This window comes from Colletotrichum scovillei (genome assembly GCF_011075155.1).
Source record: "Colletotrichum scovillei strain TJNH1 chromosome Unknown Contig00009, whole genome shotgun sequence".
In the NCBI taxonomy this organism is placed as follows: domain Eukaryota; kingdom Fungi; phylum Ascomycota; class Sordariomycetes; order Glomerellales; family Glomerellaceae; genus Colletotrichum; species Colletotrichum scovillei.
In genome coordinates, this window is record NW_023336267.1 from 3,957,588 (window position 1) to 3,980,834 (window position 23,247).

The window sequence follows — 23,247 nt, forward strand, 5'->3', positions numbered from 1 at the left end:
TTTCAGAGATGTATCATCGAAGGCAACTCTTCAGGTGAGCTTGGCGCCCTGTTTAGCAAGGGAACCTCTCCATTGTTTGCTGTTTGCTTCGTCTTCGCCTACTTGCCGAAGACTATGGAGCTTCTGCTTTCAGGGGTGGGCGAGTTTACCCAGAAGTTAATCAGAGACCATTGCTGGCGAGGCCAGAAGAGACGACGGGCATGTTACCGGTTGTGGACATTACGAAGTCGGTGCTCCGGTAGCCCAACCTTCGTCCCAAGGATAACACCAACCCAGTGTTGTTCTGTCCATTCGCCGAGCCATGGGCACTAATATGCCGCCGCTTGCTGCCCATGTAACGTCAGCTGGACATTCTGGAAAGAAGGCAGAAGACGCCAAGTCGGCTCTCTTCTGTTGTCTCGACGGCGGCCCCGCGTCTCTGTCCGACTGCGCCCAAGGCTCCTGTATCCCAAGTGCTCAACTTTCCACACGCACCTAGCACCGAAGTCGGGGACCCGTGAGTTGAAACTTGAACGGGGCCAGAGAGAGGAGTCCAGTCAAAGCAGAGGTTATCCCTGATGGCTGTCCACTGAAACGCCAGGAACGCTCTTTATCACCTTCACAGAGCCACAACGCTAGGCGATGTCATTGTGACATCCCGACTAGCGTTGTCGAAGCCTTCGGGCACGCTTTCGGGTAAAGCCGTCTGCATCCCGTCTTCATAACCACTTGGGTAGGGAATTCTGAGCTCAGCAGAGCGTCTGCCGACATTCGCGACCCATTCGTACAGGGGCGATCCGCGAATTCTTTTTTGTCGGCAACCTTGAGGTATTCGAGTCTACCGCGTCAGCCTGAGAATCTGCAGGAAGCCCCGGAGTATGCGGCCAAACCGTACAACACGCACGTTGCCCACTTGCTCGGAAACAAAAGAGCTCGGCAACAAAAGAGCTCGGCATCCAGGCAACGTTCAACGAGAGGGGTTGAGGTGCTGTCGACGAATCACCGCCGAGATATAAATAAAGTCCGAATGGGAATAGTGTCATCGCGCCCGTTTCCCCCATGCTCCTGTTCGCCAGATATTCCAGCAGACAAGTCCTACTCGCTCCTACATCCTCATCAGGAGGAATGAGCAGGAGCCTGCCTATAGGCATGCTAGCCAAGGTGTCGAGACCATATCTGCATGATGCTATGTGTCGTAGATCACAGTTTCTTTTCCCAACTCAGAAAAGACTGCATTCTTATCTTGCGGGGGGCGTCACCCTGCCGTCAAGTCAATGACTTATGCCATGCTGCTCTGGCGCCACCGCTAGGATAGCTTACTTGATGCAGCTACGCGCACATTGGGACCGCCACATCTTTGAGCCAACAGATCAAGGTGCCATTCAACGACAGAGCGTTCCATTCTGTCCCAGAGCCAGCAGAGACATTGGTGATAGCTCACACTCTCCTCCGTCGTTGATGGGTAGTTCCGGTGGCCAGTGTGGCAGTGACACAGCAACAGCCCGTGTGGGGAAGCTGCCAGCTACCCAGGCTCTATCCCGAGATGTGTCATGGGAATTGCGCGATGCCTTCGGCTTTCCTCATGTAGTCGTTCTTATCAGCACTTCCTGGGAGGCTTCCTCGAAAGCTTCAAAGCAGATGACGAGCTGTCGAGGTGCCCCACGAACTGTTCCGGCCATCCGCCCCGTAAGTCAAAGACAAAAACGCCTCGGCCGATCCGCCATGGCTGGCTGGGCAGACATTCTTCTCTCTGTCAATGCTGGTCCGGCACACCTGGAACGGGCGAATCGTAAATTTCAGGGGCCGTCTATGAGTTTCCACGGCGGCTCAAAGCAACTCAGGACGAGTCTGGCTTAGACTCCCCGGAACTTAGTTCCCGTCCAGAGGCTACGTTACCGAGAAGAATCCGGGCGTCTATCATGGAACCGCTTCTGAGGGCAGTTGAAAGCGGAGACTAGGCTTCGTGATGCTTTGCGCAGTACTTGGAGGTGAGTCGTCCCACCCGACTTGCTGGAGATACCCAAAGTATCCTTCGAGGCAGTTCACACCCACACGCATACCTTCAACGGGCTCTGTCCCACTGTTTCCCGCCAGACTATCATGGGGATCCGCTGTTCCATGTGTAGCGACGTGGTCGTCTCGTACGAGGATCATCGTGTTGAACCCAGGTACAGATACGCGATGGAGATTGTCGAACCGATTTGCGCAGCTGACTTCCTGGTATGTTGATTGGGACTTGTCTCTGATGAATGATCCAGTAAGCTCCCCTAGCCATGGAAAGACGTCGCTTGGTCGGCATCATCTTGGTCCCGTGCCAATTCGAATCACGGAAAACATAATCGAGGTTACCGTCGGTGAAACATGGAGCTGTACAAGCCAACTCTATAGGCGAGTTGATTTATTAAGGCAACAGAGGCCAGGAAACTTGTATGGGCCATAACTTGTCCTCAAGTCTCCTGATTTCTTACGTCCGCTCTCGATCCCAAGTTTATGGTGCATACGTTTGCGTGCTCCAAACCTTGAATGAGGGGAAGTACGGCGGCGTTGCCTTGTCTGATACAACGTGGCGCGTGGTTTTCTTGCGAAGGATCCTCGACGGCTCGACTCTTTCGGGACAACTCTGCATTAGCTGAATAACCGGGATGGTCAGCGAGACTGAAAAGGCCGGCATGCAGCTGCTGTGGTGCCATGGAGAAGATAGTACATTAGTCTCTGCATATGCCGCCGGTACCCCTCCGCCCGTCACTCCGCATCGTTCTGGTACCGTACCGCAGCATACCATCCAAATCTGCGGTTATTCGGGACGGCGTCCAGTGGCTGAGTTTTGATGGAATATAGTTCAGAAAGGACCCCTAGAATGACCGCGTGAACGTTGTTGAAGGTTGGTTTAGTGCTTGGTAAGACGACTTTGTTGTACACCTTGGCCCGCGTCTTTGGTGGTGCCAACGGCTTCACATCCGTCCCTCCCCGCCTGTCAGGTCGCGGGCTCCTGCAGATCACGATGTCCATCACTGCACCCCTTTGAGCCTCATGGGCGTCCTGGATGCGTCTCATGTCGCACGAGCTTCCGGGGTCCGTTCTGGACGATACCCTGCAGCAAGCCGAAAATTGAGATCCAGCGGCCAGGATCCTTTCGAGCTCGCCTATATGGAAGTATTATGTCTGACTTTGACTTGAGAGGCATACTTGGCGTATCCACCCAGAAGGTTGAGGGGCCAGCACGTCGCCGAGGAGGGGATAGGACTACCCTCCACCGGGAAACCCGGGTAGCGAAAGTTGTTCACTGACATTGCAACTCTGCTGTCACTTTTCATTTTCCTCTTTTGCTCTCTCCAAGCCACGTCGATGAAGCAGCCAATCCGCGACATTTGCTTTCAGTGGAAGCATGGGCCACGGTTGAAGTCATGCTTCGCCTCGTGCGGGTGTATAGTATCAAGTGGGTATGGAGTAGTTGCTCCAAGGCGAGGGTCATTGACTTTTCTATGTCCAAAGGAGAATCTGCCGTAATTAGCAGTCTGCGTGCAGTAAGCATGCAGACTGCAACCTTTTCGACGTTCTTGTAAAGATGATCCTGCAAGTGTGCAAGGCAGACGTAGTCAACTAGAAGGACTTGTGCGATTTCCAGAAGCCGAAGGCCGACCTCGAAAGTATAAAGAGGGCCCTCTCGCAACTTGTTGCTGAACTTGGCTTGCCCATTTCGAAACACAGACAAACATCCAGCAATACGACTCAAGCTTCATTCAGACTCTCATACCAACAACGCTCAACTGTTCAGCGAACACCTTCAGACTCGAACCTTTCCGAAGAGCCATTCAATATGGATCGATACCCCTGTGTCAACAGATACAAGCACGGCGTTGACTGCCCTGGTTGGGTCAACGTCCATGGCGCACGCTGCGAAGATTGTGTCGTCGTAAGTCAAGCAGGAAACGTGAACGTGGGAACAATTCCTAACAAGCTCTCAGTACAACCGGTAGACGGTGAACTCCGAGTCGGTTGAAAGCTTCACCCCGTCCGGGACACTTCAACGAAGAAGGAATATTTCAGGAATAGAGCCGCAAAAAAGGCCAAAAAAGTCTGCCACCGCCGAATGTGGAACCGAATAGACGGTCTCGACCATTGTCTAGGCTGTCGCAGAGCCGATGGAACGGACTAAGCGATCGGCACTTGACAGGACGGGGTGGCCGCAGGCGTGGCAGGTCTCGGGCAAGAACTTTGGCCCATATGGATTTTTCGCGGTAATTTTGGCATCGATAGGAGTTCCCATGGCTTGAAAGCATAACGAGTGGTCATCAGTAGCCAGCAATAAACGCTCTTTCTCTTGGATGTTTCCTGGATCGACGGGACTAATGCAAATGTGTATGCCTGATCCGGCCTGTGGCTGATTGTTTCCATGTCGAACATGAGTCGGGGAAAAAGCCATGTGGTAGCGTCTGAGGGTATCCTCAATAGTGCAGGCCTTTTCCCAGCAGTCCACGACCTGTCAAGTCGGCCTTGTACCGATAAAGCAGTGCCAAAGGACCGGTGTCGGGCAAATTGGCCCTCTGGATGCTAGGTGAGACCGATTGAAACTCCTACTAACGGCCAGGAGCAGCAGGCCAGCAGCTCGCCACGCTGTGGCAACGACCAGGAAAGGGCATGCGTGCAGGCACTGGGGGTGTGGCCCTGCATGGGCAACGATCGTGATCGTGCTCCTGGCCCTACGATTGTGGAGTGTGTAGGTCTTGATTGGACAGACAAGAGCTACTCCAATACCGCAAAGACAGCCAATGCCATGGGCCCAGGTTCGCGGGTAAGCGGGGTTCTGGAATCGGATGTCGTCTACCAAGTCGGAAATAGGCGGCGTCGTTGTCAGCAGGCCGGGGTCAGCGCATCCCGTTGCGACTCGAGCGCAAAACGGACATCAGCGGTCAACGGGCGCCTGCATTGGCCCGACTCGAGCCTTGCGAATGGGTAACCAAATCGCCAGTGAAACCACAACCAACATTCGTTGGCGGGCACTACCTAAGACGAGTTGGTGGTAATAGTAGGTAGCAGGCGAAGGATCCCAAGTCATGCCGGCAAGCTAGCAGAGCCAGGGTCTTTCGCATGGGAACCATGAATTGCACAGCCAGTTGTCGTTGTCGTCTACCAATACGGGCTGAGGCTGGTACCGGATTCGACAAGTTTGTACGACTCGAGCTTAGTTGGACTGGCCCGGCTGGGTGATCTCATCAGAACACTTGCAGCGGAAGCTCGGGGGGTGGTGTACCTCGTGGCGCAGGGTTGAAGGGTGAAGCAAGTCATTCGATGGCATGACTATGATGTTGGAAGTCGTCCTGCCGATGGGATATGCTCAATCGCCAAGATGTGATTGGAGATGGCCGACCAGTAAACGATTCCGTCTGCTCACGAGAGAAACTAACTTTGCCTCCGAGGCTACCGCTTTTCTTTTCTTTCTTGGATGTTGTCGACAAGGTCAAGGTCATGCTGATGCTCGTTAGCTTGCTGGCTCCTCACGCAGCTGCATGGTATGCGAGAGATGATCCGAGGTTGCTGGTGTGGCTAACAAGTCATGTATTGTGACAGGTCGCCTGCCTGATGCTGTTGCTAGAGGAGATAGATGGCAAGGCAAGGAGGGCATGGAAGACGATTCGGAGCCAATACGGGTTTGCGTTGACCGTTTCGACGTCAGGCATTGATGTTGGTGTTGGATTGGAGTTGGAGTTGGGCAGTGGACAAGAAAGAACTGCACTGCATCTGTGGATGACAGAAATACAACAAGACGACAAGGATAGGTATGTTGGCACGGAAGGTGCCAAGCTCATTCCTCAGAATGCTTGCCATGCGCGGCCTCAGGTACTACTGTCTTAAACCCGTATCCTTTTGGGAAACTGCCAGTAAGCCGTGCTGCCTTCCATTGCTATGCTAACGTCTCCGTCTCGGTCTCGCTTGCCCATGTAGAATTGGAGATTGGAGATATCAAGGGGCAAATTGTATTCGTGGACCAGAGACAGGCAAGCACTATGCATTGTGAGTGAGACCTGCCTACCACCGGCCTTCTAAATCAGGAAACCCAATTTGAGATCTGAGGAGGCGCTCGCAGGACTTTGACAATGCATATCATGAAACGAAATGAATCGTCTTGAGCATAGAAAGTAGAGCGACTCACGATAGTAAGGGCGGCCATCTAGTCATGCCAAGACATGATGTTCATGAACAGCACAGACTAAAGCAAGCCGATCGTGAGCGACTTAGGTAAGGCGACTAGCGATATGTCACTCGATGCGCTAGGTGGCCAGATAGGTATCTGGACTCTGGAGAAGGGGGCCAAGGGTCATTTGGGGGTCTTGGGGGCTGTTTTTCACTCAAGGCGGTAACATGGTCACGGTAACACCAACAGGGATATGGGAACACCGACGGGTGCTAATGCAGTGAAGGAGGAGAGGCCTCACCAGCAACAATAGCGTGAATAGCTAGGTAATGTGGTAATGCGCTCATTTCGATGGCTCAGTCAGAAAAGTCAGCCTGTTTCAATAGCGGTCGTGGCCTCTGGTAGGTAGGTATCAGTGACGCTGTAACGGCATCGCCTTAAGCGCCACAGCCAAGCGCCAGTCCGTTTTCAAGCTGGTTCATGTCTCAACTGACATCGTCAACAGCGAGGGAGCAAGGATGCTGTAGAAGAACCCAAGTGCGGCTTGGATAGCTCCGCAAGATATGCTGCAAATCGACTCGCGCGAGCTGGTAACCACCCACCATCAGCCGGCAGGCAGAAACCGAACAGGGAAGGGGGTTGCAAGGGCAGGCAGGTAAAGCCGAGGATGAGGGAGGAGTCAGGAGCCTGGTCCGGTGGAGGGTGGTGGACGAGGTGGACTGGACAGTCCGGACTGCAGGACTGAACTATCAGAGAAGGACATGGTGTAGGATTTGGTGGTGTTGTTGCTGGTGGCTTGTTTCAACGTTTGGGCGTACATGCTGTGGTAGCTGGAGATGGACGGCACACACCAAGAAACGACGAGACGGAACGGTGGGACTGTGGAGTTGTGGTGACACAGACCACATGCGGCCGGGTGGGGTCGGCAACCCGGATCCGCAATGTCACCGGAGCTCTCAATTGGACCGAGATTCTTGGACCTCCCCCCTTCCAAGTACTCCGTACCTTTACCACCAAGTCTCTCATTTCCATTTCCCACACACAACTTTTCTAATATTACACCTTGACCGCACACGGCAAACGCAACCATCCCTAGACCCCCGAAACCCGCCCTTTCGGTTGCGACTTGATATCCCTTTTCCGTCAAATACGTACCCCCTCCCGTACCATCTTCTCACCCCTGCGCGCATCCCGTCTGATCTGGGCGCGACCGTTAGAAAATGGTCCCACACCAGGTATCCGCCTTTCCGTAAGTACCTTCACATCAAAGGTACCGAACCCAGACATCGTCGAATGTTTGGGATAATATCTGGTACACAACAGCAAAACCAGGACCCTGGGTGGCGGCCAAGCATCCAAACACACACTTGAATCGCGATAAGGTCAGGTGGGCTGCCAAGATGCGGTGAACTCTCTCCAGTACAGGCAGACAGACAGCCATGTCAGCACGCATCGTGGCTGTGATAGATCATAAGGGGAAAGAAGGGGGGGGCGGGCGCACGCGACGACTACTACAGCTATTATGCGGCACAAGGCAGAGGCAGAGGCAGAGGCAGAGGCGAGGTGAGGTGAGATGCGACGACCAGCAGCCACTTGACGCTATCGATGACGGCAACGTCGTTTTCGGCTCTATACGAGGCGTCCTTCACAATGCTGTCACTACCTCTAGTAGCTAGCTGTCTACGTGTACGCGATGAATGCAATACGCCATACATCTACAGAGTCTAGAGTCTACAGTCTCATAGATGACTGACATGACTCTTTCCCCACGGACTTGTCCGAACTCCGACTCATTCATCGTCCTTGACAATCAATCTCATCTGATGTCAAACCCTACGCACATCTACAGACTATCCCCTCCTCCACACCAGCCTATGACATCCTATCCCGCCCCAACCTTTGACAAAAAAAGGGCTCTCCACCTTTTTCGTCGTCTACACCTACCTTCACTTTATTACCCAGCTGATGCTTGTCCGCCTCTTTCGATCGACCGCTCCTTATTCTTCTCCCCCCACCTGACTAATCTGATTCCCCATTGACATTGGAAGCTTGGGCGTAGCACCTCTTCACATTGCGTGTATAACGTGGTGGCGGCGGCGACAAGGCAAGCGATATGCGAGACCGTTTATCCTGCGTCCACATTGGTCTTTTCCCCTCCCTTCCCCGTCCCGACTCTCGCCCCCGGAGGTACAGGTCGATTTTATCGGCCCGGAGCATATGGCCCGAGGCACCTCGATCGGAAAGGAAGAGGCCATTCTTCGGTTTCCGACGGTTACGGGGTTCTCGTTGTACCTATTCGGGCTTGCTGGCTACTGTATACTGGTGGTGCTCGTACTGATGCGCCTCAAGTCATGTCATCCTCCCTTTCGGGCCAGTTTCCCCTCTTTCACATGGGGGCTCGCCTAGATACAAGATATCGGTTAAATTGAGGTAGGCGGCAAAGAACCAATATGCCCGAATGCTCGTATTACATGTAGCCTCGTCAATGTTCAGTAAACAGACCCGCGTTCGTTGGCACGTAGGTAAGCAGTAGTGTTGAGGTTTCCATGGGTCGGAAGAGTTGCGCATACGCCTTCATTGGTTCTGTTAACGAGGGTGGGGGCGACGACGAACGTATGGTCAAGGGAGGGAGGAAGGGAATGAGCATCATCTAAGCAATGTACAAGTCTATAGGTAGGCGTGGGAGGGAGGCAAAAAGAAAACCAATATCCCAGAGCTGGCTTCTCATGTATGTTGACGGAGTCGGTACGTGCGTACCAGGTACGTATGTACCTCATATGCGTTGGTTGACCTGCAGAAGGTCCCTCCCTCTCCAGCAGTGACAGATAGCCCGATGCTAAGTCGTCAGAACTCCCTCTCGCCAGAAGCCCGACGGAGTTTCAATGCCGTCCACTAACGTGCCACCAATTTCCCCTTTCCTACCCCTTCCTTACCTACCAGAAAACCCAAAATCTGCAGCACAGCCTCAGCCGGGCCGCGACACAAAGCCGTCCACTCATATCGCCCGGCTTCAACCCCGGCGAGTGGCATTGGCGGTGGGATGAACGTTTATAGGCCACTCGTCTAGCTTAACTTCACTTTGGGGGTGGGAACGAAATGCCGCGCTCGTGTCATGATGGTGCATATCGCAAGAAAAAAGTTGTATTTCAAGACAAGACACAGGCGGTGAAAGGGCCTGGACCGCAACATGACGTGAAACCAGAAATATTTTTTTTCCTCTTTAAAACATTACTCGTGTGTGTTCGTTTCGCTCCTCTCCCTCTTACCGCTACAACAAGGCAGCCAAACTCATACCAAACATGACGACGACCACCGCCCACGTGCTCGGTGGCGCCAAAGAACCTGCTGCGTTGCCCAGCCCGAATGGCAGGCCCTGCGTCTTGAAAGTGACGTTCTGCGGGATGGTGGCATTATAACACTGCCCATTTACAATGTCCAGGTTTGTCAAGTCATCCGGCACTCTGAAGAACATGTAGTTGTTCTGAGGGATATCTTTGAAGCCCTCGGTGTTGTAGGGGAACTTGTTGCCAGAGTCGGTGGCACTGGTGTTTCGCAAGAAGATGCACTGGACCTGGCCCGGGTAGTCCTTGTACAACGCGGGATACGCCTTCATGACATCGGAGTTGGTCGTGTCGGCTACCAGGACGAACTTTCGCTGCGGGAAAGTCTGGAAGATCTTGTCAAGCAGGAATCTTCGGATGGACAGCGTCGCTGAGACATCAGAGAAGTTGAGAGGACGAGTGTCGAAGCTGCCCAGGGGATACGTCTTGTAGATGAACTCCATGTAGTTGCGCGTGACCTGCTCAGGGGTCGTAGTCAAGTAGTGGAAGTGGAAGTCGGGGATGGATGCCGACCAGTTGGCGTAGATTTGGGGCATGTTCTCCCACTGGGTGAAGGGGCGCGCAAAGGAGTTGAGCAGGCCCTCTTTGGGCTCGTAGATCTTGGTGACGCGGAGAATGTCATCAATGTCGGAGATGATGGTGAAGCCTGTGGGAGGGACGAGGTAGGCTGTCGCGTTGCCCGTCAACGTGCCGTTGGCGTACATGTTGAGAGTCTGGATTGACGATGTGGCATTGCCTGGCAACATATGGCCGCCCGTCGAGCCTGTGGTGTTGCGCAACTTGACAAACGCGTCAAAGTCACCTTCGGCCGTTGTCAAGTAGGGCAAATTGATCGATTGTGCGCCGCCACGAGCATTGACGGCTCCTCCGCTGGCACCAGGTCTCACGGAGACGTCGTTAACGAAGTTCATGGTAACGTTTTGGTCATCTTGCTGGACGACGAAAATGGACTCGGTGACATTGCGTGCCTGGGCTTGTTGATCGGCAGGCAGGTCTTTGATGTCGACATCGATGAGGAAAACATTGGCCAAGTCATCGACCTTGGACTGGCTAATATTGGGCTGCTTGAAGACGTTGCCGTGAATGCGGACATTCCATCCTTCGTCGGTCCAGTTTCCGTAGGCCCTGCAAAACCATAATTAGCTTGTGAAAACAAACACGGCGACAAGTTGTTGGTACTCACGGCAGATTCAAGATCTGGGTAGGCTTTGCATCCAGGTCACCATCGCTGATGCCGAGAGAACTGAGGACCGCGGTGCCAGTTGGGAAGCCCTGGAAGAATGCAGGAATGCCAGAAGCTACCCAGGAGGAAGCATCACCGATGATACTGTGGACATAGCTGTCGATGTCGTCCGTCAAGCTAGGCTCTCTTTTCACGCGCGTCGGCGGGGGTGTGATCATTGGGTGGGCGGGATCGACCGGTGCAGGTGCAGCCAGAACGGCTGGGAGGAGCGCCAGAGGCAGCAGAGCTGCACGAAACAGGGCCATGGCGGGATTGGATTGTGTGGTTTGCGATGTGGTGATGACCGCGTTTGGTAAGGTAGCGACGATGATGTCAGTCCCGAGCGGTGACAGCAGCTAGAGATGCAACAATGGCAACGATAATCACAGAAGAATAACTCGAGGCACCAGCCCAGAACCAACACAATCGACTACTCCGTACTGAGGTTGTTCGGAAGAAACGGCTGTGGCGCGGAGAAGAGAAAGAAAGAATGGGTGGGAGAATGTTGAGATCGGCGGTCGTTGTCTCCCACCTAGACTCTTTGGGCGTGATGACCGTGCTTACCCCTGCTTAATTAAGATAGACCGCACTCCATAGTTAGCAGGTGGCAGCCCATTGTTTCTCTTGTCCCAGATTCCCAGTTGCCCTGAGTTGGCTGTGAGATGAAGCCTGTTCTGGTTAGCTTGCAGATTATGACGTCGAGTGGCTGGGAAGAGCATAGTCCGGGATTGACACATTGGTGGGTTTCAGATCTACAATGGGGCAGCGAATCAAGCTTCTTAAGTGGGGCTATAAGCACATGCTCTAGCGAATAGCTTCGCGTAACCTGCGATTACTGCAGCTCAGAGCCACAGCCGAAATGGCACTGAACAATTGGGATGCCCCTTGGTCTTGAGGTCAGATAAAATGCTTCTCTTCAGTGCACTGCGTCTGTTTCAAGGATAGTCCGTGAAGCCTCTGCTATGATATTTCAAAAATTTCTCAAATCGGGTCTGGACGCCGTGGTCTAGATCAATCTCCTGTTTCTCTTTTGATCAGTCATCAAACCCCGGAGCGCATAGCACCAACCCATGGTATACCCAGTTGATATCCCCTCCACTCATTTCCCATCCCCAGCCCTGAGCCATGTTAGCACCCGAATCAATCGTCTTTTGGAGGATCTTGGTAAGACTTATCCCCAGTCGTTAGGGGGTTGCCAATCTCGCCATTCCTGGAGAGATGGCAACCAGGACTGCCGTCCATAGGCCTGCCCTTTTTTATCCAACGAATGCCGAGGCCCATGGGTTCAGGGAATAGGCAAGTAATGTAGGTCTTCCACGATCCCGGACAAGCACAAAACTTTGACTCCAACACGAGATGGGTCCCGGCATCGCTTCAGACCTGTTCAGCCAGTCTATCCCTCTCGCCCAGAGCCTTTGCGTGGTTCGCCCGAGTTGTCTCCCGCTCACGAGCCACAACCTTCACTTACACAGCCACCCGGAGTTCGGCGAATTGGATCCCAGTCTGTGTACTCTCAGGCATTCGGCGGAAGCTCTCTCCGTTTGAATCGCACGACCTCCTTGAACTAGTTTTTGTTTCCTCTCCGTGCTCGAAACGCAATGGAGGGCATTCCGCGCGGACAAAAGACATCCATGAAAAACCGCGCTCTCATCCGGTGCGTCTTGCTAGAGCAACATTACCGGGCATGTGTTGGGTCCCGGCGGGATCAACGTGGACTTGGCGTCCTCCGGTGCCGTGGGACAGAACCCACGACTGGAGGCTGATGCGCCTGGCCAGATCACATGCGGACATGTCACATCCGTGGCAATTGCCGTGGGTGTGGCTCGGAGAGAAGCCGACTGGCTGCTGAGTCTGATGCTGGCAACTTCTTGGCTGCTGAGTGAGTCCCGGGGTGGTGTACTGAACAAGTGGGTGCCGAGAGCTGAGCGTGGCGATGAGATTCGTCAGATCGAAAAGTTTCTGTTCGTAGGCCTGGAAACATCGCAGTACTTTCGTACGACCGGCGAGTGGAGTCCAAGGCTGGTTGTAGGTAGGTTGAAACTTCAATGTTGACCGTTCGTGGCAAACGCAATGCTCCTTCCGCTTGGCCGTAGCAACACCCCAAGACAACAGCTTGTTGCCAGCTCGACCCTGCAAGCCAAGTCTGCCATCTTCTCCGGGCGACCTATTCTTGGCCAGAGTTCTGGTTCCAGCGGATAGGTCCTGACGAGTGGCCTCAGACCAGAGGCTCTTACCCATACGACTCATAGTAACCCCCTTTCGCGCACCAAACGGTGACTGGAATGTGTTCCCTGCCAGTCCATCCACCGCGACCCTCGAGTGCGTTACCGCTTTTCAGCGGCGTAGCATCGAGGAGCAGGGCGGATTTAAAAGACAGATTCGACGACTGCGGGCGCAAAACTTGAACCAAAAGGATACTTAGGGTTAAGTTCCGAAGCTCATTCTCTCAGCTGGACTGAATTGTCTGGTATAGACAACCATAGGCCATGATGATTCCATCCGCGGCAAGCTCAATTTCCTGATTCAGGTAGAGATGCGACGCATCACGGGGTGTCAGCCCTGGCTGAGAGGTCTACGATAGACATTCCGAGGAAAATGAGAGTCGGAGAACTGATGGAGAGGTGTCGTGCGAAGGCGAGCCCTTATCCAGTTGCAGTGGATGTTGGGCGAGAGAACTTCCTTTCGCCGACTGCGACGAGGCGCACGCAGCTGTTTTCCAAGGTCGTATCTCGAATTATTCTCCGGTGGAAGCTGCGTATCCGGTGGTGATTCTTGCTGTTGAAGACGCGTCAAGCTGGCTTTTCAGCAGGTGTTGAGGAGAAACCAAGCTGCAAAAGTGAGGTGAAATCCAAGGTCACGCTGGGTGCCAGACGCAGGGGAAGGAGCACTGACACGACGCGTAAGGTGTAGTCGCGCACGCGCAGACACGTGACACTTGGAATTGACTGGCAGTGCAAATATCCTACACACTGTATGCACCTTGCTGGCTCCCGAAGCTGAATTACTAAAGCAAGTGTAAATCCAATATCTTCAACTCTGCATCCAGTAAAGATGGAACCAAACACACCTGAAAAGGATCCTCGCTCCAAATTAGCCGACGAAATTCTCAGCACCGGTAAGCGGGCGTTTGATCCGTCGTCCGACGCTGCTTCTCGAACAGCCGCCCAAGAAGAATTTCAAAAGCTCATCGACGGGTACGTGGGTGCAGTGAGGCCCCATGTCAGGCGAAACCTTCTGACGAGGGACTAGGAATGGCTCTTGGAACTTACTGCCTGTCTTGAACGCCTTGATCAAGCCGAAAATTGCGCCAGAATGGCTACGACCAGAGCTGATGAAGATACTGACCCTGGTTCCTCTCCGACCTGACGGCGTGAGAGGAACCATGGAGTTCATCTTCTCAGTGCACCCGAGCAGCACCCTTAAAGCATCCGAGGCAGCCACTCCTCAGAAAAGAGGCGCCAATATCACCCAGGAAGCCATGGCCGTTGTCACCCGTATTCTCACCTCCCCACCAGCAACTGTATCGCCTGAAGATTGGTTCTCAAATGTTGCGCCCCAGTTGATCGTGCTGCTGGATGGAAATGAAGGCGCAGAACTTAGTGTAGCAGCGGCACAGATTATCATGTTTGGGGTACTGGGCAGGAAACAGTTTGGCGCACCAGGTAGTAACCTTGCCTTCATCCAGAGGCTAGAAGCCATGCTGACGCTGCTTCAGGAACACCTGGCTGGAATGTCTTTGTTGAGCCTCTGTTGCGCAACTTGGATCCATCTCGCAAAAGCAACAATGTTGCGCCGCACATCAAAACCGAAGAAACCGAGATTGTTGATTTGAGTGAAAAGGCCGTCCTGGTCAATGCCGACGACCTCTTCATCACATTGCGCCGCATGTCGTCGATGATAAACTCCACACCGTACCCAGCACAGACCAAAAGAATGCTTGACCCAGTTCTCGCACAGCTATGGGCTATATCGTGTCAGAGCAAGGGCAACAAAAGAACCGAGGACCGATATTCGAAGCCATCGAGATCATTGCTCCACACATTCTTGAAACTGAGCGTTTCGGTGTCGAAGTTACATGAGGTCGTCGAAAACCTGCTTTATCAAGGAGAGTATACCAAAATGCCACAGTGGCGATATCAATCGACTTCTGACGGTGATCTTCAAATTTGTGCCATCCCGCTGGGCCAGGGATCACAAGCCCCAGAGCTAGACTGGACTGAGATCCAGACACGCTCCGAGGCTCTCATACGTCTTTTGACGGCGAGTAGCACACCCGAAGAAACATCGACCTTCTTTCTGGAACTCCTTGGCCGGTGGTTTCAATCAACGGTCACAACCCAAAAGCCAGAAATTCTCACCAAAGCGGAAGACAGCCAGGCTCAGGGTGATATCAAGCAACTTCTCGAGATCACAATCTTGCAGAAGATGCTAGAACAAATCCCAGACAAGCTGATCAGCCGCGTGACGCAAGTTACTGAGCTGGTGGCTCAGATTCTGGATCCCAGCGGCCTCCAGGACCAGTCTGACGACATCATCGCGGTTGCTTTAAGCTTGTTCAACTTAGTCATCACAGCCCCAAGCTTCAAAAAGTCAAACCTGAAGACTGAAGTTCTACAAGCTCTTGAAACGTCCCTTGCTAAACTTGGCGCAGCGGGACGCCCTGAAGTTTCTCCTACGGCGAAAAACCTCACGCTGTTGCTAAGATACCGTGAGGCTATCGATCCCACAGAAGAGGGCGCTTTTGTGCCTGCCGATAAGCAGATTGAGGACAGGCGAACGTACAAGCTTGCGCTGGAGTACATTACGCAAGCAGATAATCCTCCCCCAATCCGTTCCGAGGGAATCAACTTGATATCGGGCCTAGTGGCCTCTGAAAGTTCTGTCTTGGACGTGCAAGCCACCCTCGTTCTCCTTTCGTCTCTACTTCAAGACAGCGAAGACTTTATCAATCTCCGGGTTGTGAAGCTTCTGACCCAACTGGCGAACAAACACCCCAAAGCAACTACACAGGAGATCCTTGAGCATTACCTGGACTCGAAGGAAACCTCGTCAACGGATGTCCGCTTACGCTTCGGAGAGGCCTTGGTTCAAGTGATTGAGCGCCTCGGCGAGACTTTTGCCGGTGACGTTGCGAGGCGTGTGTCTGAAACATTGCTGTCGATCGCTGGAAGGCGAGGTCATCGACCAAAGACGGAGGCAAAGCAGTCCCGGGAGAAACGCCTGCAGGACATGAAGAAGAAACAGGCGGAAGATGCGTGGGGAGGGGATGTTCCAGATCTCAGTGATGATCTGACCGAAGAAGAGTTGGCCAAGAATGAAATATTGACCCAGATTGTTGAGGGGTGGGAGAGCAAGAGAGGCAGCGAAGACGTCCGCATGCGAGCATCTGCTCTTTCGATCTTCTCCGTCGGATTCGAAACCAATATTGCGGGCATTGGGCCTGACCTCGTGTCCATCGCAGTGGACCTCTGCATCAATGTGCTGGCGCTGGAGCGGGAAATCGAAAAAGGCATCATCCGGCGTGCAGCCATCTTGGTTGTTCTAGGCTTCGTCAAGGCCCTTGATGCTGCCAAAGAATCAGGTAGGAGGCTCGGTTTCGGATTGACCGACCAGAGCCGGGAGGACATTACGAGGACTCTGAAGTACGTTGCAGTGACGGACAATGACGGTCTTGTCCAGCAGCACGCCCGAGATGTGATTGAGAGTTTGGAGAATTGGCAACTGTCTTCCATGGTTGCTCCAGGATACAACACGGGAGAACCAAGCATTGGGAGACTGGCAGGCTTGACCATCGACCAAGACCGATCACTCCCTTCTGTCAATACGAAGCGTCCTAGGATAGAAGAGATTGAGTAGTTTAGTCAGCGAACCCGTAACTTGCCTCCTAATTGAGCACAAAAGGAAATTAGATACTGGAAATTCTGCTGGCTGGTCTTATTTCCAACTAGCTAAGAACCTCATTAAAGGGCTCAACGAAGAAAGCGATCCGGGCTAAGCAGAACGGCCAGACTCGTAGGACCGGACACCCGACTTCAAGAGATCTCATAGGAGCATAAGATACGTATATGTACATCACGTGATATCGCGTTATCCAAAAGATGTATCCCGACATAACGATAGCACTTTAGCATGTTGAGGGGAATGTGTTCATGTACACAACAGTACCTTTCATAATTCGCCCCCGAGCTAGGCGCGTGCCTCGACCCTCCCCACGTCGCGATCTTCTCGCCACACCGCGACAATGGCTCCGGCCCGAATCATCGCGGACTCGGATGATTCCGACGACGATTTCGAATCACCAAATAGTCCCTCGAAACCTACTACGACCTCCGCCATACCGAGTCAAGGCCGCTCCTCCGACCCCGTTAGTGTCGCGACCAACTCTACCGACCCCAAGTTCTTCCAGGCGATCTATACCGAGCAACAACAACGTGCACCAGTAGCCAGCGACACATTGCGAAAACCAGACGAATCTTCCGCATCCAACGGTGCAGCGCCCAGCTCTATATCAGCTATGCCACCACAGGACAGGCCGCAATTGGAGAGGAACGACACCGGTACCTCCTCGCTCACCTCCGCCAGCGATCTTATTGCGGGGTTGGACAGCGCCGAGGAAAGGGAGCCAGAGGCGGTGGACCTTACGGAAGTCACAGCGTCGCCCAAGATGACTGTTGCCCGTGCGACTCCCGACGACATGTGGGATGTTCCCAGCAGCCCCGTTGGGAGCGGTCGAGCGCCTCTCGCCAGCCTCGCGAAGAGCAGAACCTCAACCAGCGGGACAAAAAGAAAGCGGGTGAACAACGTGGAGTTCACGTCTCCGGTGGCTATCGATATGCCTTCGCAGGGTTCCACGCAGCCGTTCGACACAACCCCGGCCGCCGCGAGGACGGAGAATGGGAAAAGGGCCAGACTCCGGAACCCGGACTCGTCATTACCGGCCGAGGAAGACGACGTTGACATGGTGGTGGTTCCACACGCAGCCACGGTACCGTCGTTTGGCGATCTCGTCTCTGGCCAAAAGCCTGTTTCGATGTACATCGAGTCTCAAACACTGAGCGCAAGCCAAAAGTTGGAATATGAATACCACTCAGTTGGCCCGTCTCCGGAGGATCCAGCGCCTACACCTACGCAGCCGTTTTTGACCATGCAAGCTGCGGCCAGGTCAAGCGGGGCCACGACTATCGCATACTCCACGCCGAGCCAGACGAGAGTGATTGGCTTGCCTCCAGCACCTGCCGAAGGCCATGTCACACTAGACACGGTTCACGAGCAGACTCAGCAAGGTTTCGGGGCACTAGTCGATCCAGAGGCAACAATAGAGATACAATCATCCCCGGATATCATATCTGCAGCATCGGTCCGTCGGAAAAGAAGGAACGTGAGGGACGAGCCACCACAAGCGACAGAGTCTCACCGGGAAGACGAAGGCTGGGATTCCGACGACATTGGTTTTCATCGAGAATCGTACAAGCCTCGTCTCAGTCGACGCAGAGGTAGTGACGCTAGCCGACAGGACGAGGCTGAGATGCCAGGGAAGATTGAGATTCCCGTGGCCGATATGGGCCCGGCCGCGCAATTACCCCTCGTGGAGCCCGCTTCCCTAAAAGAGCCCGCTTCAACGAGTACGACGAAGCCGAAAAAGAGAGGACGGCCGAGAAAGTCAGATACGGCTACATCAGAGAGCCCAGCACCAGCCGAGACCGCAACTACGCCACAGATTATCGATACAAGCGAGACCGTGAAGAATGCTGCCGCAGGAACAGAGGCCGCGACGGCAGCCACACCGACGACCACCACCAAGAAGAAGCGCGGGCGGCCAAAGAAGGCAGACAACAACGCATCAGAAAGCGTGCAGCAAGCGACTGAGAAGCCACATGCACCTGAAGTGGAGCATGCGGGTGACGCCCCATCAGGCAAGGCGGCAAAGCGCTCCAAGGGCCGCGGCGAGCACGTCGATGCGCAGCAGCAGGAAGGTTGCACAGCAGATGCGGGCAGCGGGCCCCGAGAACAGGGCGGCAGCGATCGGGTGCTGCAGCCAGTGACGCCTAATGCGGCGCTCAGCAAGTCTGGTTCCGACGGACTGGGACCGCAACAGAGCGCGGCAGCAGAGGGGAAAGTAGCGGCGACGAAAGAGATTCCTGCGCAGGCGGATGGCGACAAGCCTGGGGCGGCGGGGAGAGCAGAGGGAAAGCAGAGGTTGTCGACGCCTGCGTCTTCGTCGGCGACGAAGCCCATCTATCGGGTGGGACTGAGCAAGAGGTCGAGGATTGCGCCGTTGCTCAAGTCGCTCAAAAAGTGACGTGCCGGGTTATCGAAGTTCTGCAGGGGAATTCGATGGACGGCGCCATGGTCTGTGACATTTTTACCTCATTTTCTCACGAGATACCCAATGACATGGGCAACAGGCGTTAGCGGACAAGCGATATAAGGCATATTCGGGCGGTATCTGGATTATACGTAGTACCTTATGCTTCATGTTTCGGGGGTATTCGTCTAGGTCAATTAGGCCGATTGGCTATTTTATCGGGTGATGCGGCACGCATCCATAGTCCACATTCGCAGTCGAGTTCTAAACAGTGAGACACGATGTCTTGGGGTATCACATTACGAAACAATGATAATGCCCTTGGGCGGTTCCAAAGGCCTCACCAAATTTTGTTCCCGCAAATTCAAGTTGGCAATACGTGTGGCTTGGAATCCAGCTGAGTCATATTGAAGGAATGGGAAGCAATGGCACCATCAGCCGCCGTGCAGCAGCGCGATGGTTCTATCGACTTTTGACATGCCACGAGCCCCATTGGGAAAGAGGGGTGATGGAGGGGTAGTCACTTGGGATTCTGCTGGACAGTCGGCGGCCATACACTGTTGCATGTCTGAGGTGGTTTGCGGCACGACTGAATGGATTCTGCGGCGCCCACGAATTACCTCTGAGGGGGGTTTTTGAAGGTTCCATTCCGCTTGAAGGATGAGCAAAACGCAGAGAACAGTACGTAGTAGTGACGGCCAGGGTTGAAGTTGATGTTGGATGTTCAGGAGCACGCACGGTCAGCGGTCGGTCCCCTGTCGATGAAAAGATGAAGGCGCCATCTGGAAGGAAACGGCAGGGCAGTCATTGGCCAATGAGACTGCGCGATTTGAGCATTCCAGAACCCACCAATCCCGGCCCCTTGGCGTCCCGTCATCATTGAATTATGTCAGTTTTCTATGTACCTTAGGTACCTACCTTACTAGGTACAGCACACCGTCCAAGGTGTGAGGTGGACATGGGCAACCCCGCGCCGCCTTTGGCACTCTTCATTTTTGGTGCGGGGCAAATTTTTCACATTGGACTCAGTCACTGAGAGAGAGAGAGAGAGAGAGAGAGGAGGGGCAGGGGCTGACGCTGTCACACAGTCACAGTGAACTCGGAGGAGGAACGGGACCGCCCACAACACCGGGCCACCTTTGAGGGGTGACCGACTCGTCGAGACCGACTTTCGGCCGCTTGTCGTCCAGGTCGTTGCTACCGCAGTGCCGCTGGTGTGTGTGTGTGACTCGCCCTCTCTCTTTTTTTTTTTCTCTTGCCCTTTTCGTCCGAATGCTTCCACGATCTCAACGCCATCCTCTTTTCTCTCTATTCCTCTAAACCAAAGAGATCTTGCATTTTTCGGCAGACAAGAGACGAGCTTCTCTTGCCGTCTTCTTCCCTCTCTCCCCCTCTTTTCTGTGCTGCCATTGGGCTTCTCCCCCGCCCCCCATCTTTCATTCTGCCCATTCCACCTCAAACTCCCCCTCCTTCACCGCATACCGCACATCGCAGACGCGCACGCAGAAGCAGCTATCACCATGGCCACCAACGGTACCAAGGGCGAGACCGCCGCCAACACCACCCACACTACCTCCCAGCGGTATCTCAGCACCCGTGGAGAGGACAGCGGTGTATGATATTTCCCCTTTCTCCCCTCCATCGCCTACGCATACCTCCCCTTCCCCCAAAAGCCAGCTTCACCTCGGCGCGCGCGCGCACCGTTGGATATCATGCTCGAGGCCACGCAGCTGCTGACCGCATACAATTCTAGTTCTCCTTCGAGGAGGTCGTCCTCAAGGGCCTCGCCAGCGACGGCGGCCTGTTCATCCCTGAGCACATCCCCCAGGTCGATGACTGGCAATCCTGGAAGGACCTGGCCTTCCCCGACCTCGCCCACAAGATCCTGTCTCTGTACATCTCTCCCTCCGAGATCCCCTCCGCCGACCTCAAGGGCATCATCGACCGAAGCTATTCCACCTTTAGAGCCCCCGAGACCACTCCCCTCCGCCACCTCAACGACAACCTCTACCTCCTCGAGCTGTTCCACGGCCCCACCTTTGCCTTCAAGGACGTTGCTCTGCAGTTTCTCGGCAACCTGTTTGAGTACTTCTTGGTGCGCAAGAACGAGGGCAAGACAGGAAAGGGTATGCTATGCGCCCCTTCGTCTCCGGAACCTGGCGGGCCGTCACGGCCTCAAAGAGATACCATGCAATGGCAATTGGCACTTGTGGGGACTAGCTAACACGTTGCGCAGACAGACATCATCTGACTGTTGTCGGTGCCACGAGTGGTGACACCGGTTCTGCCGCCATCTACGGTCTGCGAGGCAAGAAGGATGTCTCCGTCTTCATCCTCCACCCCAAGGGTCGCGTGAGCCCCATCCAGGAGGCCCAGATGACTACCGTCCTGGACGAGAACGTCCACAACCTGGCTGTTACTGGTACATTTGACGATTGCCAAGTAAGTCTTTTCTCGCGCGCCTATACAACTCCTTGCCGAACGGCACTCCCTAACCTCGAGTCACCTAGGACATTGTCAAGGCTCTCTTCGCCGATCCCGACATCAACTCCACCCACAACCTCGGTGCCGTCAACTCCATCAACTGGGCGCGTATACTGGCCCAGATCGTCTACTACTTCCACTCCTACTTCTCCCTCGTCAAGTCTTCCGAGACCTTCAACCTCGGCGACAAGGTCCGTTTCGTCGTGCCCACGGGCAACTTTGGCGACATCCTCGCCGGCTACTTTGCCTACCGCATGGGTCTGCCCGTCGACAAGCTCGTCATTGCGACCAACGAGAACGATATCCTGCACAGATTTTGGACGACCGGCAAGTACGAGAAGCAGCCCGCACCCCCCGCGGAAGCCGCCGGCGGCCTGGCCCAAGACGGCGTCAAGGCGCACGAGGACGGCGTCAAGGAGACGCTCAGCCCCGCCATGGACATTCTCGTCTCAAGTAACTTTGAGCGCCTGCTGTGGTTCCTGGCCTACGAGTTCGCCTCTAGCGCGGGAATGGACGACGAGTGGAACAAGAGGCAGGCCGGCCAGGAGGTTTCTTCGTGGCTCAAGGACCTCAAGACAAAGGGTGGCTTCGGCCCCGTCTACCAGGACGTGCTCAACTCGGCCCGCCGCGACTTTGAGAGCGAGCGCGTCAGCGACCCCCAGACCGTCGAGACCATCAAGAGCTACTACAACAAGATTGGCTACGTCCTCGACCCCCACTCCGCCATTGGCGTGTCCGCCTCGGAGCGGTCCATCGGCCGCGCGGGCGCAGAGGTGCCGCACATTTCGCTCTCCACGGCCCACCCGGCCAAGTTTGCCGGCGCCGTCGACCTGGCTCTCAAGGAGGAGGAGGGCTTCGACTTCAAGGCCAAGGTGCTGCCGTCAGAATTCGTCGGCTTGGAGGACAAGGAGAAGAGGGTGACGGAGATTGTCAACGATTGGCAAAAGGTGCGGGAGGTTGTCAGGGCGCAGGTCGACGAGGAGCTCAAGGCTGCCGAGAGCTGAAGATGGAGCTGAAGCGAAAGGGGTTTTTGGAATACCATGAGAGTGTGGGAGCATGTAAAAAACAGCATTAGAAGCATGCAAAAGGTTGTTGGCCTGGCTTCCCTGCAAGACTTTTTTCCCTCTTTTCCACAAGGAAGGGAGATGAAAAGGTTCTGTTGGGAAGGGAAGCCAGAGCACCAAACAAGAGAAGGCGCTTTTTTTTCTTTCCGGAATGGTTTACCTGTGGTTCTGCGATTGGGGGCCTCTCGGTACGGCATTGGTGTCTTGGTTTCCTTCGTCGTGCTCATAGAGGAAGAGGAGGCTTAAGGGACTGGCATGCGTGCGATGATGTCGTCGGATGGCAAAAGGGTTGGGCGGGAGAGGGAAGAGAGATAGAGCAAGAGAGAGGGGCAGTGCATGGGCGTTTGTCTTGGCTCGAAAGCCATTGCCATTCCACCCCCTGAATGTTGTGAACAAATACAAAAGCAAACCAAAGTACTTATGCTCCTATACCACTTTTTGTAGAGTGGCGGAAGCCCCCTTGAGTTACGCAATACTTGTACTTGTTCTGTGATGGATGCTCTTTGCTGGATGACATATCGTGTACTGCGGATATGAGATGGAAGCTGGGGCAAGGTAGATTAAGGTACTAAGGTTTGGATGACCATGATCCGAAGTACTTGTCATCTAAACCGTAACCCCAGAGGCACATGCCGAATGGCCCGGCCCAGTTAAAATGTGACGGCCGGCTGGGCCGAAGCGGCCGGATTACGGCGCTGGGATCCACTTCTCCGATGCAC

At 54.4% G+C, this 23,247-nt stretch overlaps 3 protein-coding genes across 3 annotated transcripts; 2 read left to right on the forward strand and 1 right to left on the reverse strand.

Annotated features, from left to right (window-relative positions):
- Positions 1 to 9,149: 9,149 nt before the first annotated feature.
- Positions 9,150 to 11,207, reverse strand: HER10_EVM0005102 (uncharacterized protein). The gene is made up of 2 exons (XM_035474727.1): positions 10,637 to 11,207; positions 9,150 to 10,578 (listed from the first exon to the last, which is right to left on the reverse strand). The coding sequence occupies exons 1-2, from the start codon at positions 10,939 to 10,941 to the stop codon at positions 9,381 to 9,383; spliced, it is 1,503 nt and encodes a 500-aa protein (XP_035329299.1). The 5' UTR covers positions 10,942 to 11,207; the 3' UTR covers positions 9,150 to 9,380.
- Positions 11,208 to 13,726: 2,519 nt separating this feature from the next.
- HER10_EVM0012127 (uncharacterized protein) lies at positions 13,727 to 16,531 on the forward strand (the record flags this gene model as incomplete). Its single annotated transcript, XM_035481528.1, has 3 exons — positions 13,727 to 13,869; positions 13,925 to 14,337; positions 14,391 to 16,531. 3 exons carry the CDS (start codon positions 13,727 to 13,729, stop codon positions 16,529 to 16,531), a joined length of 2,697 nt encoding a protein of 898 aa, XP_035330178.1.
- A 385-nt stretch (positions 16,532 to 16,916) lies between these two features.
- Positions 16,917 to 22,468, forward strand: HER10_EVM0009279 (threonine synthase; the record flags this gene model as incomplete). Its single annotated transcript, XM_035478770.1, has 5 exons — positions 16,917 to 18,744; positions 20,493 to 20,593; positions 20,734 to 21,106; positions 21,217 to 21,422; positions 21,491 to 22,468. 5 exons carry the CDS (start codon positions 16,917 to 16,919, stop codon positions 22,466 to 22,468), a joined length of 3,486 nt encoding a protein of 1,161 aa, XP_035329835.1.
- Positions 22,469 to 23,247: the final 779 nt, after the last annotated feature.